Source organism: Pristis pectinata, chromosome 19, assembly GCF_009764475.1.
Source record: "Pristis pectinata isolate sPriPec2 chromosome 19, sPriPec2.1.pri, whole genome shotgun sequence".
NCBI lineage: Eukaryota > Metazoa > Chordata > Chondrichthyes > Rhinopristiformes > Pristidae > Pristis > Pristis pectinata.
In genome coordinates, this window is record NC_067423.1 from 42,919,605 (window position 1) to 42,940,879 (window position 21,275).

Consider the following 21,275-nt stretch of genomic DNA (forward strand, 5'->3'; position numbering starts at 1 on the left):
AACAATTGCTGATGCCCTTATAGTCAGCCAGCCTGTAACAAGGAGACACAAGAGACTGCAGATGCTGGAATCTGGAGCAACAAACAAAATGCTGGAGGAACTCGGTGGGTCAGGCAGCATCGATGGAGGGAAACGAAGGGTCTTGACCTGAAACATCGACTGTCCAGTTTCCCTCCACAGATGTTTGTTGCAGCCTGTTTAAGATGTGTACAGGAAGAGGGTTAATGCTTCTATGGACTCTCAATCAAGGATATATTTCAACCTCTAGGAGAAAAGGAGACTGAAAGGAAATCTGAGATATTTCAAAGCTTCTCCTGGTGATAGAAATTCCCTTATATTTCAATGGACTTTCTCCGTTAAATTAATAAAGAATCCAAAGGATATTGAAGTGAGATTATGGCAATGAAAAGGAAATAATAATTACATCTAATCTGAATAAAATTTCCCTTTCAATGTTAAACAGTCTGCTGTTACTCCATATGTAAAGTTATTTCTTTTATCAATCAGAGCTACTTCGAGCAAATGGCCAGAACAGTTTGTGTGCACAGGCCCTCCATGAACAAGGAAATCTTCATTTCTATAAAGCAAGGAAGAGGTAATTTTGCACCAGTCAGGTATTTGAACTCCATATTATCCTGAAAGATATCGAAAATAAAATGCTGCAGATTCAGGCAATTGACATGAAACACTAACTCTATTTCAATCTCTATTGATGCTACTTAACTGGTTCGGTATTTCTTGCATTCCTTTTTATCATCTTGACAGATATTGTGAGAAGTAACTCTGGTGTGCTGAAGAGCCTCAATGAGGCAAAGGTTTGCCAAATGCTGTACAAACTATAGTGCAATGTCATTGTTAACAGGGACCATGAGCCTTGGCTGTGTGGATCCATCACATGACCTCCTGCCTCCAGTTGCCTACTCCCAAACGCCTGCCATTGTTTGTCCAACTCCCCCATCCTCATGGGGCAATGTCTTCCCATATCAATTGATAAAGCAAGGAAAGTTTGTTCTACCAGTGATTAATTCTTGACTGTCAGCAAAAAAAATCAGTTCCAAATTCAATAATTTGCAATAACTACGGGTTCTCAACAAAAAGTTTTTAATGTTACAATGCCGGTTTTGCCTTTCTTCCAACATTGTTTTGGAGGTTAATCTTCAAATTGTATTTCTGATTTCCTTATGACATGAAGTGTGTGCAGGTAGTCAGTGCAATCCCATCAGTCCCATTCGCCCACTTATTTCCCCATAACTTATTCTCCTTCACATGTCCATTAACTCCTCCTGATTCTCCTACCACTTCCCTACACTAGGGGCAGTTTACAGTGGCCAACTAACCTACCAACCTGCTCTTGAAGGTCTCCTCCCAAGATGTGGAAGGTCTCCTCCCACATCCCAAAGACTCCCATGTCTTTGGGATGTGGGAGGAAACGGAGCATCCAGGGGGAACATGCAAACTCTACACAGCACTAGAGGTCAGGATTGAACCGGTAGTGCTGGAGTTGAGAGGCAGCAGTACTACTTGTTAAGCCACCGTGCCACCCACAAAACCTACCTACTCCAGGAGGGTTGCCATTGTAAGCCCTACAAAAATGGATTAAAATGTCTAAGCTTTTCTATCCCCACAGTCTTAAAATTAAGTAACTAATATTTGCGTGCTATTCTTTCCTCTCCTTTAAGCAAATATCGTGGGTGTGAGGAGGGGTGGATGGTAAATAATTGAGAATTCTTGTTTCCTAATCCAAGAGCACTGAGTCCAATTCTACAATATCTAACATTGCCCCTGCAAACAGCAGCAGAGATTTAACTACAGCATTAAAGCTTGTCTAACAAAAAATTCTCACTTGGCATCACATGTGATGAGAAATATAAGATTAAAAAAAAACAGAAAATGATGGAAGTGTTCAGCAGGTAATGCAGCTTCTGTGGAGAGAGAAACAGGAAAAATCATGAACCTGAAACACTGACCTGCTTTAGATCTTTTTATCTCAGTTTTCCATCATCTGCAGTTTATTATTTTTCAAGTATATCCAGTTGTTGGTTCCTCATTTCATCCATTTCTCCTGTTTTTCTTTCCCTCCAGTTTGTGATGGTGTTTCTCCCTCCTCCAAGTCTGTTGCTCGCTCTCTCCCTCCACCCCCTTCCCTAGATTGTTCTCACTTGCTCCTTCCCCTTGTTTGTAGCTCCCTCTTTCTCCAACTCTGTCCCTTGCACTGTCACTACTTTGTGCTGCTTCCCCTCTCTCCTTCCTTCACTCCCCCCATTTGTGTGAGTTGCCCTCTCTTCCCCTCTTCCTCCAGAGAAAGTTTATTCTTCTCCCTTGATTGTTCCTCAAGTTTGTGTTTCTCTTTCTCTCTCTCCTACTCTCCAATGTGTGTTATTGTTTCTCTCCGTCCTTCCGCTGCTCCCTCGAGACTTGAGTTCCCATGTAATTTTCAGCCCTACTGCTGACAACTGGCAGTGAAGTTATATTTGCAAATACATAGAATGAGCAAGGGTACTGGGAAGGTGAGAATTAAGTGGGCAAGAAACATTCCTCCTCAGTTGTCAGGAGCAGCACCCTGGAGACCAGCCAGTGTTCCCATGTATAAGGATTGGAATGCTAATGTTTAAGAAAATATTAATTGCCGACTATAGAAAAAATATTTTGCAGGCACGCTTTTAGACGTTGGTCTCAAGCAATTGATGTGGCTTTAAATGTGACTGACTTCATAAATAACTGGCAAGACATGGAAAGCAGTGGTATTTCATTTAAATATTCCAAAGATTTCAGTGAAGCCCTGTTACATCGAGCTGGTATCTGGGGTTGTTTACTGGCTGGAATCTTAACTGCAAAAATAGCTCAGTAAGTATGACAAGCCAACAAATATTACACTATTCTATATAGATAAGAAATCAAAAGATATTTCTTTCTTCCTGTTATGATTGTCAAGATTAAATTTACAAATTAGCACACGTGATGGAGAAGATGAAGAATTTAGGCAGGAGGATATTTTACTCAATATTTTTGTTGGGAGAAATTTAGGTGGGTGCATTGACATAAGCATGAAGTTGTGCATTTATTTTGTTAACCAATCTCGGAAGGTGTTCTTCTATTTTGAAATCTGGTTTTGATAGATTTATTGTTATAATATTTAGTTTAGTTTTTTTTTATTCCTGCACAGGATATGAGTGGTGATGAAACACTTGTAGACAGTACTAGAGCATTAAAGTCATACAACATGGAAACAGGCTCTTCAGCCCACCAAGCCCATATCGATGATCAAGAATTTATTTACACTAATCCCATTTTATTCTACATTGCCTACATTCCCATCAACTTCCCCCCAGATTCCACCACTCACTTTCGTATATGGGTCAACTTACAGTGGGTAATTAACCCACCAACCCACACTTCCTTGGAACGTGGTTGAAAACTGGAACACACAGAGGAAACCCATGCAGTCATGGAGAACATGCAAGCTCCATAAAGGTAGCACCAGAAGTCAAGATTAAACCCAGGTCACCGGAGCTGTAAGGTAGCAGCTGTACTAGCTGCACTAGCTGCACCGACTGTGCCTCTGTAGCGTGTATCCTCACAGCCCATTTTGGTAGGATTTTGACCAACTGATGATAAAGAAACTTCTCAGTCAGGATAGTTTATGAGTGGAACTTGGAGCCAGTGCTGTTTACATAAAACTACTGCCTTAGGGGGTAGAGATTGAAACAACATCCAGGCTAAGGTAATTAATTTGTTGAGGTTGAGTACTGATGCTTAAGAAACCTCTAAGAGTTGCTGCAGTGTTTGTTTTAGATTCTACGAACTGTAACAATGGTTTACCAACAGTGGAGAGTGCTAGATTGGGTGCCCAACAAATTAATTGCTTTAACCTGGATGTTGTTTCAGGCACATGGGGAGCATTCCAACATTCTGAATGTGTCTTGTGGATGTAAAGGCTTTGAGGAGGCTTGCCTCAGAATAGCCAGCCTCTGACTACCTCCTGTAATGTGGTTGGTCCAGTTAAGTCATTGGTCAATGATGGGGATATTGATAGTGGGATATTTGCCAATGAATGTCAGGAAGGTGGTTGATTTTTTTTCCTCCTGATCATTGATCAATGATCATTGTCTGGCATTTGTGTGGTACTGAGAGTTATTTGTCACTTATCACCCGAGCTGGTGAGCCTTGTATCAGCGGCGGAAAGTTATTGGAAGGGGATTCAGAGAGACAGGATTTATTTGCATTTGGAAAGGCAAAGACTGATTAGTCTGCACGGCTTTGTGCGCAGGAAATCATGCCTTACGAATTTGAGTTTTTTGAAGAGGTGACCAAGAGGATTGACCAGGGCAGGATGGTAGATGTTGTCCATGTGGATTTCAGTAAAGTTTTTGACAAGAACCCACGTAGTTGGCAGGTCCCAAAGGTTTAATCACATGGGATCCACGGTGAGCTAGCTAATTGGATGCAAAATTAGCCTGGTTTTAGGAGGCTGGGGGGGGGGTGTGGTGTTGGTGGTAGGAGGATTACTTTTCAGATTGGAGGCCTATGGCCAGTGGTCTGCCACAGGAATTAGTACTGCCTTCTTTTTTTGCCATGTATATTAATGATTTGATGAGAATGCAAGTGGAACGGCAAGTAAATTTGCAGATGACATTGAAATTGTTGGTATGGTGGACAGTGAGTAAGATTGTCTAAGGTTACAACTGGATTTAGATCAGCTGGGATAGTGAGCAAGGGAATCGCAGATGGAATTTAACTTGGACAATCGTGAAGTGATGCATCCTTGGAAGTTAGGACATGATATATTAGGAAGTTAGGGCAGGACATACACAGTGAATGGCAGAGCCCTTGGGAGTGTTGTTGAATGGAGAGACCTTGGGGTACAGGTATATAGCTTCCTGAAATGAGTGACACAGGTAGACAGGGTGGTAAAGGAGGCAAGTGACGTGCCTGACTTCAACAGTCGAAGTATTGAGTACAAGAGTTGGGACGTCATGTTACAGTCGTACAAAATGTTGGTTCAGCCACACTTGGAGTACTGTGTGCAGTTCTGGTCACCACACTGTGGGAAAGGTAGAGAGTAGGAAAGGTTCACAAGGATGTTGCCGGGATTGGAGGGCTTGAGTCATATGAACAGATTGATTAGGCTGGGTCTGTTTTTCCCTGAAGCAAAGGAGGTGACATGAGATGCAGGTGAAGGTACGGCACTTTGGATAATGGAAATTTGTCCTTATGGAATTCACAAATCACTAGCCAGAAATTTGAGTGATGGAATAAAATTTGAGTTCTCAGAATTTATATGGGGGAATAAATTAAATAAATACAAAATGTGAAAGAAACAACCAACTTTTTCAATTTTTATTTTTAGTCACTCACTTCTGCAGGGCAATAAGATTTGGATGTAATGTCACCATGTCCATTGGGTTGGCAGTGACAGCGGAGTCCCTCCTTTGCCACACCCTGACCAATCTGAGGACCTGTGAACAGACGTCTCAGAGTGCAGGACTGCTGTGCTCTTTATCTAAGGCATTTTCTCTGACACACTGCATAGTGGGGAGCTGCAGTAGCCATGGCCAGCTCCTTAAAGTAATCCCTCAGCCTTTACTCCACTTCCATTAAGTCACTGCATTTGAACCCCACTGAACTCCTTCTACACCACCTTTCTCCCATGAACCCCGATCCTTGAATTCCGTCCCTTTCCCTAATTTCCCCACTTCCTAAACCAATTTTTAATCACGAGTATTATCCATAGATCATAGAACAATACAACACTGGACAGGCCATTCGATGTTGTGCTAATCTTGATGCCAATTTATCCATTCCCTAACTCGAATGTTGGCCTCAGCTGTTAAATAATGGCGGTGGGTCACTTTGTCGTCGCTGATAAAATGGCTTAGTATTAGAGAAAAAACATCCTGTAGGAATGCATTGCCACGTATAACAGGGGATTCAATGGGAAAAGGGGCTTTGTGTTACAGAAAATCATGATATGAATGATTTTCTGGGTACGCAACCCCTCTGTAACACAAGGATTGCACGGATGTAAAATTATGAGAAGAGTAAGTAGCCAGAATCGGTTTCCCATGGTGAGAGTGTCTAAAACTGAAGGGCACGGATTTAAGGTGAGATCTGAAGGGTAACTTTTTCACAAGAAGATCAGATATCTGGAATGAATTGCCAGTTGAGATAATGGATGCAGTAACAGTAACAACATTTTAGAGGCATCTGGACAGGCACTTGCTTGAGCAAGGCATAGAGAAAATGAAATTAATGCAGAGAAGTGGGATTAGTATAGATTGGCATCATGGTTGGCATAAACACAGTGGGCTGAAGGGCCTGATTCTATGTTGTACAATGCTATGGCACCATGACCCTAAGCCTGAGTAATGTCCAGGTGTTGCAGCAAATGAGCATAGGAAGCTTTATTTCTTGCAAGATATTAAGATAATGCAGCAAGTAGCTGCAAATTTCCCATGGGTAGCTGTGTATGCATACTCTGAAATTGAATCTATCCCCTTGCAGCCTCTTTGTATCCTCAACTCTACTCAATTTCTATTTAGTTTCATGTCATCAGCAAACTTTGAAATATGATATTAGGGTCCCCACCTACACTGTGGTCCACTATTGACCACAGCCTGCCCACCTGAGAACCCATTTATCAGAAAGACAGCTGGGCAGAGGAGGAGGGGTGGTCTTGTTGGTAAAAAGAAGGAAAGTAAATTGAAAGCAAGGAGCAATACAGGATCAGAAGATGTAGAATCTTTGTGGGTAGAGTTGAGGAACCACAAAAGTAAAAAAAAACCCTGATGGGAGTTGTGTACAGGCCTTCGAATGGTAGTCAGGATGTGGGATACAAAGTACACCAGGAGGTAGGAAAGGCATGTAAGAAAGGCAACGTTTCAATGATCACGGGGGAATTCAATGTGAAAGAATCAGGTTGGTAGTGGACCACAGGAAAAGGAATTTGTGGAATGTCTACAAGATGCATTTTAGAACAGCTTGTGGTAGAGCCCACTAGGGAACGGGCAATTCTGGACTTGGTGTTGTGTAATGAGGCAGACTTGATCAGGGAGCTTAAGGGCAAGGAACCTTTAGGAGGCACTGACCATGGTCTGATAGAATTCACCTTGCAGTCTGAGAGAGAGAAGCTGAAATCTGATGTAACGGTATTACTGTTGAGTAATATACTCATACTCAACTAATACAACATACTAATAAGAGGCATGAGGGAGGAGCTGGCCAGAGTTGAGTGGAAGGGGGTCCCTTGCAGGGAAGATGGTGGAGCAGCAATGGAAGGAGCTTCTGTGAGTAATTCGGGAGACACAACAGAATTTCATCCCAAGGAGGAAGAAGCACACTAAGGGGAGAACAACCATGGCTGACAAGGGAAGTCAAGGACAGCATAAAAACAAAAGAGAAAGTATACAATATGGCAAAGATTAGTGGGAAGCCTTTAAAAGCCAATAGAGGACAACTAAAAAGCTATAAGAGAGAAGATGAAATATGAGGGTAAACTTGCCAATTATATCAAAGAAGGTTCCAAAAGTTTTTTCTTAGATACATAAAGGGTAAGAGAGAGGCAAGACTGGAGATTGGATCACTGGAAAATTACATTGGAAAAGTAGTAATGGGGAACAAAGAAATGGCGGAGGAACTGAATAGGTAATTTGAGTCAGTCTTCACAGCGGAAGATAGCAGTAACGTGTCAGAAATTCAAGAGAGTCAGGGGGCAGAGGTGAGTGTAGTGGCCTTTACTAAGGAGAAAGTGCTGGGGAAGCTGAAAGGCCTGAAGTTGGATAAATCACCCAGACCAGATTGTCTGCACCCAGAGTTCTGAAAAAGGCAGCTGAAGAGATTGTGGAGGCATTAGTAGTGATCTTTCAAGAATCACTGGAGTCAGGGAGGGTCCCAGAGGACTGGAAAATCGCAACTGTGACACTGCTGTTTAAGGAGGCAAAAGACAGGAAATTATAGGCCGGTTACCCTGACCTCAGTGGTTGGTAAGATTTTAGAGTCTATTATTAAGGATGAAATTTCGGAGTACTTGGAAGTATGTGATAAAATAGGTTGAAGTCAGCACGGTTTTGTTAAGGGGAGGTATTGCCTGACAAATCTGTTAGAATTCTTTGAGGAGGTAACAAGCAGGTTAGACAAAGAGTTGGTAGACAATATATACTTGGATTTTTACAAGGCCTTTGACAAGGTGACGCACACGAGGCTGCTAAGCGAGATAAGAGCCCATAGTATTAGAGGCAAGGTACTGGCATGGATAGAAGATTGGTTGACTGGCAGAAGTCAGAGAGTGGGGATAAAGGGGTTCTTTTCAGGATGGCTGTCGGTGACCAGTGGTGTTCTGCAGGGGTCAGTGTTAGGTCTGCAACTTTTCACATTATACATTAATGATCAGGATGAAGGAACTGATGGCACTGTGGCCAAATTTGCCAATGATACAAAGATAGGTGGAGGAACAGGTAGTGTTGTGGAGGCAGGGAGTCTGCAGAAGGACTTGAACAGGTTAGGAGAGTGGGCAAAGAAGTGGCAGATAGAATACAGTGTTGGAAAGTGTGGGGTCATGCATTTTTGGAGGAAGAATAGAGGTGTAGACCATTTTCTAAAAGGGAAGAGAATTCAGAAATCGGAGGTGTAAAGGGACTTGGGAGTCTTAGTTCAGGATTCCCTTAAAGTTAACTTGCAGGTTGAATTGGTAGTAAAGAAGGCAAATGCAATGTCAGCATTCATTTCAAGAGGGCGAGAATATAAAATCAAGGATGTACTGCTGAGGCTTTATAAGGAATTGGTCAGACAGCATTTGGAATATTGTGCATAATTTTGGCCCTGTATCTAAGGAGGGAGGTGCTGGCCCTGGAGAGAGTCCAGAGGAGATTCACAAGAATGAACTCAGGAATGAAAGGCTTAATGTATGAGGAGCGTTTGATGGCTTTGGACCTGTACTCAATGGAGTTCAGAAGGATGAGTTGAAATCTCATTGAAATCTACTGAATACTGAAAGACCTGGATAGAATGGACGTGGAGATGATGTTTCCATTAGACGGCTAGTCTAGCATCCAAGGCATAGCCTCAAAATAAAGGGGCATCCCTTTAAAACTGAAATGAGGAAGAACTTATTCAGCCAGAGCGTGGTGAATCTGTGGAATTCATTGCACATTGGTAAAGGGGTTAAGGGTTACCCCAAGTTTCGTGTGTTCTTGTTCACCATCCTCCTGTGAGGAACCTTATTGAAAGCCTTCAAAGAATCCAAATGCACCACATCTACGCCACTAGATACATTTTCAAAGAACTCCAATGGATGCAAGTTCCCTTTCATTGTCCAAGTTGGCTCTGCTCAGACATATTAATATTTTCTTGGTTTCCTGAATTCAATCCTTTACGAAAGTTTCTAGCATTGTTTCGACTACCAATGTCAGGCTGACAGGACATAGTTGCTTGTTTTCTTTCTCTCTTTTACCTATTCGGTTTTGAAAGTAAATTTTTGTATTGACTTTTATGAAGCCACTGGTTGAATGAATTTAAAATAATTAACGCTGTAATTAAACATTGGAACTAAACTCATTTACTCCCTTGTGCTGTTTCTGATGTGCCATAACCAGAGAATTGTTATAAGTATTTCAATCTGTTCGTCACAACTGTGTCTTTTGTTAAATAATGACCTGTTCTTGTGATTTAGGTTTATTACGTTATCGGACTTCAAATTCAAAATTGATTGCTGCATCTTATCAAGCTTTTTCTTCAAGGTATATTGTGATTGTATGCCCCTTAAAAATGACCTATTTTCTGTGCACTATGCAAGTGGGACCATGATACTGTTGCTATCACTGAGACATGGTTGAAAGATGGGTGGGCTTGGCAACTCTGTATCCTGGCGTATAGAATTTTCAGGCGAGACGGTGGGGGGATGGTCAAAGAGGAGGTGGCATTGCACTATTAGTCAACCAAGCCCATATGGGTGGAGGTTAGGAACAAAAAGGGTGTCGTCACTTTGCTGGGTTGTATTACAGATCTAACAGTTAACAGGAGGTAGAGGAACAAATATGTTGGCAAAAAGCAGAGATGTAATAAAACTAGCGTTTTCAATTTCCTGAATATTAACTGAGATTGCCTTAGTGTTGAAAAGCTTAGAGGGGGCCAGAATTTTTAAGGTGTGTCCAGGAACTTTTTGACATGGATGGACCAGCGAGGGAGGGAGCATGACTGGACCTTATCTTGGAGAATGTAGCTGGTCAGGTGGAGGGTGTGTCATTGGGGGAGCATTTTGGAGATGGTGCCTATAACTCTGTATATTTCAAAGTGGTTATGGAAAAAGATCAGGGTGGGCCAGGAATGAAGGACTTAAATTGGGGGAAGGCTAATTTCATTAAAATAAAGTGGCGCCTGGCAACCATAGATTGGGAGCATCTAATTTCACGTAAGTCTACATCTGCTCAGTGGGAAGCATTCAGAGGAGAAATGTGAGAGTTCAGGGCCAACATGTTCCTATAAGTGAAAGGCAAGCGTAACAAGTACAGGGAGCCGTGGATGTCGAGGTATATCTCGGGTTACATAGAGAGAAGAAAGGAAACTTGTGGCAGGTGTAGAGAATGAAAGACAGGGAAGGCCTGTCAAGAGTATAAAAAGTGTAGGGAGACGTTTAAAGATGAAACTGGAGTCATGAAATATCACTCGTGTACAGGATTAAGGTAAATCTGAAGGCGTTTTATAAGTAAATTAAGGGCAAAAGACTTAGCAGGGAAAGAGTGGGGCCCATTATGGTCAACGGCAGCAATCTGTGTGTGGAGCCAGAAGGTCTCGGTGAGGCCCTAAATGAATATTTTTCATCGGTATTCACAAAGGAAATGAAATTTGTAGTTAGAGGATTCAGCAAAAGTTAAGATGAAGTTCTGCTGCAAGTCTCCATAAATAAAGAGGTGGCACTCGATGCCTTAACGGGCCTTAAGATGGATAAATCCTCAGGGCTGGTTGAGATTTATCCCAGACTGCTGTGGGAGGCAAGGGAAGAGATGACTGCAACTCTGGCTGAGATTTTGAAATCCTTGCTGACCACAGGTGAGGAACCAGATAACTGGGGGACAGCAAAAGTGGTCCCCCTTTCCAAAAAGGGCAGCAGGGAAAAGCCAGGTAATTAGAGACCGATAAGCCTAACGTCAGTAGTCAGGAAGTTTATTGGAAAAAAATGAGGGTGAGAATTGGTGATCATTTGGAAAGGCAGGGTTTGATCAGAGATGGCCAACATAGATGTGGTTTACATGGACTTCAGTCAGGCCTTTGACAAGGTCCCACATGGGAGACTGGTCCAATAGGTTAGGGCCCATGGAATCCAGAGCAATTTGATAAACTGGATCCAAAATTGGCTTGGCAATAGGAGACAGACGGTGGTGGTGGGGTTGTTATTAAGAGTGGATGCCTGTGACTACTGATGTTCCACAGGGATCTGTGCTCAGACCCTTGCTGTTTGAAATATATGTGAATATTTGGATGTGGATGTATGAGACGTGATTGGTAAGTTCGTAGAAGATACAAAGATTGGTGGAGTTGTTGATGGTATAGAGGGTAGTGAGGCTACGCGGTGACAGCAGTGTGTTGGTGAAATGGGCTGAGAACTGGCAGATGGAGTGTAATCCTGATAAATGAGAGGTGATGCATTTTGGGAATACTGATAAGGCTAGGACGTACACTATGAATTGTAGGTTCCTCTGGAGTATTGAGGAACAGAGGGACCTTGATGTACAACTCCGAAGATACTAGATGGTCGCAATGCAGGTAGATTATATGGTTAAGGCGGCATATGAGATACTGGCCTTCATTAGTCAGGGCATTGAATACAAGAGCAGGGAGGTTATGCCCCAACGTTATAAAACCTTGGTCAGGCCTCAGCTGGAGTTGTGTGTGCAGTTCTGGTCACCACACTGCAGGAAAGATGTGATAGCACTGGAGAGGGTGCAGAGGAGACTCACCAGGATGTTAACTAGGATGGAGCAGTTCAGTTATGAGGACGGACTGAAGAAACTAGCTCTGTACTGTCTGGAGCCGAGGAGGTTAAGAGGGGATATAACTGAAGTAGATGAAAATATGAGGGGGATAGGGTAGACTGCAGGAAATTCTTCCCTGTATCAGAGGTGAATAAAATTAGAGGAGACAGATTTAGGAAAAGGGGGAAGAGATTGAGAGTGGATCTGAGGGGAGCCTGTTTCGCCCAGAGAGTGGTGAGTGTCTGGAATACACTGCCTGAGAGAGTGGTGGAAGCAGAGTCACTGACAACATTTAGAAAGTGTCTAGACAAGCACTTGAATCACCGGGGCGTAGGTGGGTATGGGAAAAGTGCTAGAAGATGGGATTTATACGGAAGGGTTCCCACTGGTCAGCATGGTCTGATTCCATGCTGTATGACTCCAGCACTCTAGGACTGGCAATGCAGCATTCCACTGGGGATGTAAAGACAAGCAGCTTCACAATATTAATCAGAGAGACCATTACTGTACTGAGGTGGTTGGATATCCTAGAAATAAGGCTATAAGGTGAAGCTTAGAAACAAAAAGGGGGCAATCACTTTGCTGGAGGAACACTGGGGGCCTTCAAACAGTCAGCAGGAGAAACAAGAGCAGATATGTAGGCAAGTCACAGAAATGTAAAATGTAGGGGTAGTTTCAGAGTTGCTGTGGTATGAAAATCTTAGAGGGGGTGGATTTTTAAACTGGATCCAGAAGAGCTTTTTGAGCCAGACCATAAATAGTCCTACGAGAGAAGGGACTATACTGAACTTAGTCTTTGGGATTGTAACTGGACAAGTGGTTGGACCTCACAATGGTGAACATAACTCTGTGAATTGTAAAGTTGTTATAGAGAAGATAAGAAAAGATAAGGTACCTTTATTAGTTACATGTACATCGAAACACACAGTGAAATGCATCTTTTGCGTAGAGTTTTCTGGGGGCAGCCCGCAAGTGTCACTGCTCTTCCAGCGCCAACATAGCATGCCCACAACTTCCTAACCTGTACGTCTTTGGAATGTGGGAGGAAACCGGAGCACCCGGAGGAAACCCACACAGACACGGGGAGAACATACAAACTCCTTACAGACAACGGCAGGAATTGAACCCAGCTTGCTAGCTCTGTAAAGCGTTATGCTAACTGCTACACTACTGTGACAGGGATAGACTGGAAATTAATGTCCTGAAATGGAGGAAGACCAATTTCAATATGATAAGACGGGAACTGGCACATGTGCTCCAGGAGCTGCCTCTTGCAAGTAGATCTACGTGTCACCAGTGAGATTTATTCAAAAATGAAATTGTGAGAATTCAACCCAATGTATTCCCATACAAGTGAAAGGTAAAGCCAGAAAGTCTAAGGAACCCTCTATCTCGGGGGACAGGCTAATCACCGACATTACTACAAGCCAACAGACACTCACAGCTACCTTTATAATACAGCGCCACCCCCCCCCACCCCCATCCTGCCTCCTGTAAGGACTTCATTCCACCTTCCAGTACCTCTATCTTTACTCTGATGGTGAAATATTCTGCACAGCTGCCTCTGAAATGTCTTTATTTTTCCTTAACCATGGAGAGGCCAGTGGTTGCACCTCATGCATATTCCATACCTCTGAGCTTGTCCCTTCTCCTCCTGGACAGAGCAAGAACCTTACCTTCCACCCCACATTCAATTGATCACCCTTTGCAATTTCCAACAGCTCCAACAAGATTCCACCACCAGACACACATTCCCCCTCTCCTCCCCTTTCAGCACTTTGGAGGGATCGCTCCTTTGTGACTCCCTGGCCACTCTGGATGCTTCTGCAATCCAGACAAAACTGTTGGAAGAAATTAAATGCAGACAGTTAGTATTGTAAAATGTGGTCAATAACTTCTAACTATAAAATTTTCTCTCTTTGTCCTTTAGGCGTTGTTCAGGACTACTCTTCCACACCCAAGAAATGACCGTGAATATGCAACGTATGAAATAGGATTTGACTGTGATGTTGTTGAGCTCATTCCTGGGATTGACCTCTTCTCAGACCGATTCAGAGCTGATATAAGGACTGTGGTGGGAAGTCTGAACTTTGTGCTCCATGAACTACATGCTGCAAGGCAAAACCTATTGGTAAGAAAATTGTCAACTTAAAAGTCATAATATGCAAAGTTCAAAGGATAATGTTTGGTTTTTAAATGTATCAAAACCTTTCATTTAGTTGGATTGATGATTGAACATTGCAGAAAATAAAGAATTTGCTTTTTGAATTATGCATTGTAATTTAAAAAAATCATCTTTTGGCCTTAGCAACATTGTACACTGTTGCAGCTTGTGAAGAAAGTGTATTAATTATCATCAAAGTTTATAAACTACTTCTTCACTCTCCTTAATCGTTATGCCATTTCTTTGAAGGAACTGCATGTATTCTTCAGTCCAAAGCCTGCAGATTTGAACATCTTTGGTGGACAACATGTTTAACAATCAGACCTGGCTGGACCTCATGGCATTTTTGGGTTTTTCTCTCCATTCCAGATTTTTAAGGATCATTCCGGAATATAAGGATAACCTCTTGGTTTTCTTTTCCCCACTGCAAGCCATCTTCTTAAACATCACCCAGACTACTTCCTCCAGTCCACCTCCAATAACATGTGTAAAGAGCTCATGCACTTCTTTTGACATTAAGAAACATCAGTTCAGTTACAACTGACATTACTCTCCAGTCCAATGTGCTAATGTTCTCCTAATCCTCCCCCCAGTCCAAGCCCTGAGCTCAGACTTTTCTCTAGATTAAATCCCATTTCCTACATTGTTCTCCTCTGACTTATTTTGCCCATGAGACACATCCCCTGCTCCCCAAATCGTATTCCCTCCAAGCTATTGACCACTCAATTTCCCTCCCTGCATTCCATCTTCACTGATTTCATGGTTCCCCTTGGGTTTTTGCACTCATTATCCATTAATCCATCCATCATCACCTAAAAAATCTGACTGTCTTTTCAAAGTATGTCTCTATTTCCAACTTACTTTCCCTCTCTGAAGTTCTTGAACAGGTTATAGAGTCATTTTTACAAGCAGCATAGAAACAGCCCTTTGGCCCCCCCATGTCTATGCTGCCCATCACATACTGAACCATACTAATCCCAGCGCTGACCAGCACTAGATCTATAGCTTTCCATTCATTGCTGATGCAAGTCCTTGTCCAGATACCTTTTATGATAATTTTTGTCAGATACTTTAAGATGCTTTATCCCTCTTCCTCCTCTTAGTGATTTCCAGATGCTAACCACTTGCTCTGCAAAGATGTTTTTCTTCATGTTACTTTAGATTACTTTGTCAGTCTCCTTCGTTATATATCCTCTAGTTCTTCATGTCTCTATTAATAGGAAGAGTTTCTACTCTGTTTAGAACCTTCATTATTTTAAATGCCTTCATTGGATCTCCCTCAGCCTCCATTGTTTCAAGGAGAAAATCCTCAGCTTGTCAGTCTATCCAATAATTAAAATCTTTTTTCCCAGGAAACATTCCAGTAAATTTCTTCTGCAGCCCTTCTGAGGTGCTTGGCAATTATGGGGCTAAGCATGTCCTGAAGAAAGGATTCGGGCAACTATCCTGATAACGCCAACCCCTCACACTCCAAGAAATCCATGCGTCCAATGTCAAACAGGCCAACCACTAGGGTATCAAGGGAAGCAATGTCTTGACAAGCTACCACCATCTCAAAATGGCCTGTCCCATTTTTGTGCAACACCACCACAAATTCAATACTCCCTCCCCAATTGAGGCAAAAGCCACTTGCACTGTCATTAAGATAGGGGACCTGAATACTATCAATGGCAATTTTGAAATGGCCAAAACAAGAACTTCCAACATCACTGCTCCCGGTCACACACACTGGTAATTTTAATAGTCATGAGAAACGAAGCCAAAAGTGATGCCACAGAAGAGCTGCAAAATCTCAAGAGACAAGGAACCAATCTTACTTTTAATTCAACAATTATTCACCATTATGTTGAAAGACCAAAGTGAGAGTATGTTTTCAGCAAAGTACTGCCTGACTGCCTCACCTACCAACACAAGCCCATCGTCACCATTGCCATAATCTCCATGATCCTGTCCAGATAATTACCATAGTGGAATCTCGCATCAAAATGAATAGGTCTGCACCAGGAAAGATGTCAAAAAGGTGCTGAATCCTCGTTATGATGTTAAGACCAGTTCATTCTGATAGCTTCACCAAGTTGCATTTGGTATTAGTTAGTTTTATCCCCAGGGGCTTCTGCCAGATAAAAGTGATGTGGACCTGCTCCAGAAGCATTGTCATTCAGGCAGCCCACAGGTTACAATGGCTCTGCGAGAGATCTAGATTCAGACAGGTGTCAGAAGTGGACTGAATATATTTAAGGAGCTATTACCTCAATTGAATATCAGACCCTGACACTCCAACAATCTATGGCCTCCAAACCAGTAGAGAGCACAAAAGGATCTGTTGATAAAATGTAAATAAGTGATTCATTTCAACTATACTGTTCAATCAACTCAGCCCCTCAACAAGTTCCCAACACCATTAGCACGGATTAAGCAGAGAGGACTTAGCCACAACAGATGGAGATGGTGTCCTTCCAGAATTTCTCCAAAACCTCAGCCCAGTGGTTGGTTAAAAACTGCAATGTCATGGAATCCGGAAGAATACCGGTAGCATGGCAGGTGGTTATAGTTACTGTTGTGGAGTCATACAGCGTGGAAACAGGCAATTCGGTCCACCACATCCATGCTGACCAGTGGGCATCTGTCTGTATTAATCCTGTCTTCCAGCACTTGGTCTGTAGCCTTCTGTGCCTAGGCAGTTTAAGTGCTCGTCTAGACACTTTTTAAATGCTGAGAGCCGCTCTGCTTCCACCATTCCCTGTGGCGCTGCATTCCATGTACCCACCACTCACTGGGTGAAAAAGCTCCTCCTCAGTTCCCCTCTAAATCTTACCCCCTACCCTAAATTGCCAGACTCGTGGATAATCAAATTCATCATTCATTTCAAAACTAAAATGATATCCAAACAACATGTAGGATTCCAGCCCAAACCAAGTTACTACAATCAACTTTTGATCCTTGTGAACAGTTTTTGAAGAATGCTATGGCACATGCACCCCACATAGTCTGGCCTAGGACATGGTCCAGATAAAGGTTTGAACTTGAACTTGGAATGACACCCCCAAGCATTATACCTTCAGTGGATAGTGCTGGGCATACGTCTAGCTTGACGATGAAGTCACTTCACACAGGCTCCTCAACAAGAGACTGCCACGTTGCTCACAAGATGCACCAATGTTCTTTACTGTGTACAGAAGCGATTATACCATTGGGGATTGACAATTTGGATGTAGAGTTGATATTTACCCATACAGAGCCAGCATGAAGGGCAGAAAAGCTAACTCTTGCTCCAATTTCCCATGTTATGATGTAATGAAATCTTTAACATTTCTACACGTAGATAACCTTGCCCTGGCAGTGCAAGCGGCTGTGTTCAATGATATTAAGCCTGCACTGAACATAAACACCTTGGAGTTACATTTCCAGAAATGGTGACTTGAGCCAAATCTCCACAAAATAACCATCCCTTTGCATTCCATTGCAATAAAAGGAGCACTAAGCGTCCCCTGAATGCAGCTTGTCATGACTTTGTGATAAGCCTCCACTCCAGCTCGTTTTGGAGTGCGGCTGGATCGCACGTTAACCTTCCACGTCTGCCTGAAGAAGCTGGTAGCCAAGATGAAAACAGAGGTCATCCTGCTGAGAAACTGGAAGGCATAAGATGGGGAGCGTCAACATCAGTGCCGCAAACATCAGCACGGGTCCTCATTTGCTCCATACCAAGTACCGTGTAGAGGTACAGAGGATAAGTATACAAACTCTACTTGATGAGGTGGGGTACATCACCAATCCTTCTCAAATGCAAATCCCTGAGTGCTTGTCATGCCATGTTTCTCTGTCCATCTACCATAAAACCACAATCTCACAGTAAGCGCAATGAACTAAGGAAATCAAACATCTCCTCGTCCAACAGAATCTTAACAGTGCTGCTTCCCATTGAGTAAAATCATGGAATTCCTTCTGGACCCACATGCTCGGCCTTCAACAATGTGACTTCAAACCTAATGGTTCAGAAAACCAAATGGAGTTCACAAGAAATTCTGAACATCATTGTCATAAATCCTGTGGAGAAGGTTCCTGGCTTTGATCTTCCAGGATGCTCATAGGCAACTGAATTGTACCTAGGGAAATGCAGACACTTGATAAGCAAACGGGAAATTTAAAACTTTCCAGTGTGCAACTATACAGAGTAAAGTGTCACAGCTACAGAGAAAGTGCAGTGCAATAAGGTGCAAGGTCACAACAAGGTAGATCGTGAGGTCAGAATCCACCTCATTGTATAAGGGAACCATTCAATAGTCTTATCACAGCGGGGTAGAAGCTGTCCTTAAGTATGGTGGTACGAACCCTCAGGCTCCTATATCTTCTACCTGATGGAAGAGGAGAGAAGGCAGAATGTCCCGGGTGGGTGGGGTCTTTGATTATGTTGGCTGCTACACCACTGAAGAACAACAGCTGACTGGCCAAGACTGAGTAGGAAAGTGACAGAGAGAGCTTGCAAATTGCACTAGATTTTAAAAAAAGTACACAGGTATTGGATATTTTGTGGAGTACTGTATCCAGATTTTCATGTACTGTCTCAGATACCATGATGACTGAATTAAAAAGGAGGAAATGTGGTTAATAATACTACAGTTGGATTTTGCACTTGATAATGTTCATTTAGTGAAATTTGTTAACAGATTTTTTTTTTACAGGAATCAATAAAGTTTTATCATAAGCTGCCTGCACTGTTGGGTACCAATATTTTGTTAGGAGTTTGATCAAGATAACAGCCTGTGATTTCTCACATGATGGTTCAGTGGGACATGGTGAGGGGTGGGTTTATGGTTACTTCGCCATGGCTACAGGGAGACCTTCAGGTAAAGCAAAGGGAAGAACAAAGGCCAAGTTATAAACTAATAGTTAGGAACAGAGACCCCTTAAATCCTACCTTTAATGCACAATCTAATGCATAAATTGCTGCCCTCATTGCAACAGTGCATTTCCACAGTTAACTTAACAGCTCCTGAGATTGTGGCAGGAAAATTAGTCAGGAAAATATTAAGTGTGACTGTGTGATGCACCATTGATATTGCTGTGCACCTCCGAGCAATTTACAAGTAACACCAACAAAATTCTGAGAGCCATAAGTGTGATCTACTGTAAGGTTGAAAAGTAAAATGCCTGATGTGTTGGGCTGTAAATTTGATTTCTGATTTATTGTGTTTGATTTTCTGTTCACATGGAGTAGACAATAATAATAGTTGTATGTAATTCTAAGAAAATAACAAAAGATGCATATCTGAAATAAAAGGAGGTAATTCACAAAATATATAGCAGGCCATTCTACACCAGTAAATAAAAAGGCAGATCAAGGCTTTGACAGAAGTGAAGCTGGGAGATGAGGAATCCTTTGAAAATTACTGAACAAAATTTGGGAGATGATTGCAGGTGATCAGAGTTCAGGAACAAAGATTTCAGCCACAGTGAGGAGATAATGGGTTCAAGCAACCATTGATAATCACCAGCCATGTACAAAACAACTTGTGCCTGGTTCAGCTTAGGAAGCTTGTTTTAATCATGTATCTCTATCTTTCATGATAGGCTCTGCCTCTGTTCACACTCTACCAGTACTTCGTCAGTTCAATCTGTCGTGATGTACAGAAGAGTGTTGAAGCAAGAATATTGAAGGTAACAGAGCGTTGGCATTGATGTATGTTTTTTTTTGTGAGATTTTCTTTAATATGTGTAAATATAGAGCTCTCCTGGTAATATGGGTTAGTTTCTCTAGATTTTTCATTTAGATTAAAGGAACCAAATGAGGTGAGAACAACTGAACCATTGAATGTCCACTAGAGTTGTTGCATGCAATTTCATATGTGTGGTTGGACAAGTCATGCTGCACAGAGAAAAATATTAATGACTGAAGGTATAACCTGCTGGAAAATTACTGTTTTCTTCTCTCCGTGTTCAATGTCCAAGAATAACAGAGCAAAATATTTTTACAATGCCTTCTCCATTCATTATACAGTAAACGGGGCACAAGTAAAATGGAAGAAAAAATAAAATGTTTTTCATTTTTTACTCAATAAATTGCTTTTTGGAGGGATTAATAATCCTAATTGGATCATTCCTTTTGTAAGGGTCTATGTTTCCTATTAACAACCCCAATTGTAGATGACTCATCTTAATGGTTCACCATCTCTATTCATATAACATTTGGAGGAGATAGGCTTTCTCATTTTCCGAAACATTGTGAAGTGAATTTACTTCAGTTTAGCTATATTGTACAATTGTTTATTTATTCAGTACAGTGAACTTATTTTTATTTTGACCACTTTAAACAGATGAAAGCTTTGACAGACTTGGGACTCTTTGCAGAAGCTTTTGCTGAACATCATGCCTTGATTAACGGTGAAAAGATTCCAGATTTACTTTTGGGAGGATTCAGACCGTCAGAGCCCAAGGTATGGAACAATTTTACATCCATTTTCTCATGTTCATTTTCAGCATTTTTATGCATATTCTTTATTTTTATCTTCCCTCTTGAGCTAACACTGTAATGCACAAATAGTGTTGGGGGGGCAGGGATCAAGTTTATGTTTTGCTCAGTGGATAAAGCATCATAGAAATCTAAAAGCAAAAAGAAAAGGAATTGGCTTGGAAAGTTGCAAATCTTTGTAAATCTGAATTCTTCTCCCTGTTCCACTGTGGGCAGTGTCCTGAATGCAAACAAGGTGAGGGACTGATCTTCTGCAGGGTTAGTTAATGTTTGAAATTTGTGTAGGGGACTTGGGGAGAAATAGCTGGGTCATTTCTTTATAAGAGTATTAATTTTAAAAGAATTACATTTTTGCTTATTAATGTCCCATCAATTTTTAAACAGAAGTCAATTGTTGTCCATGTTCCTGCAGAACACCATGGGAAACAGGTTTTCCTTTGTGGAATGTGGGCGATATTGCTAACTTGATTACTGCTTCAGCATGAGCCCTTCTCAAACCCAGCTCCACTATTAGTGTCTCACTTGCTTTGGCCTTTATAGAGTTCATTGGAATGTGAAGTGCAAATATGGTCACTTTTCCAATGAACTCTTCAAGAAGAACCTATGATTGCTTTTGAGGTGAAAGTAACTTAAATTTCTTAATGGAATACTTGTATTTCACACGTGTCCCAAGCCACTTCCC

General features: G+C 42.0%; 1 protein-coding gene across 1 annotated transcript in view; it reads left to right on the forward strand.

Moving 5' to 3' along the window:
* The first annotated feature begins 549 nt into the window (after positions 1-549).
* Positions 550-21,275, forward strand: part of LOC127580590 (cilia- and flagella-associated protein 54-like) — a 102,915-nt gene continuing 82,189 nt past the window's right edge. Inside the window, exons 1-6 of the mRNA XM_052034177.1 lie at positions 550-595; positions 2,653-2,844; positions 9,665-9,731; positions 13,894-14,094; positions 19,696-19,782; positions 20,439-20,558. Coding sequence (XP_051890137.1) covers positions 2,729-2,844; positions 9,665-9,731; positions 13,894-14,094; positions 19,696-19,782; positions 20,439-20,558 — 591 coding nt within the window. The 5' untranslated portion in view covers positions 550-595; positions 2,653-2,728. The remainder of the gene's footprint in view (positions 596-2,652; positions 2,845-9,664; positions 9,732-13,893; positions 14,095-19,695; positions 19,783-20,438; positions 20,559-21,275) is intronic.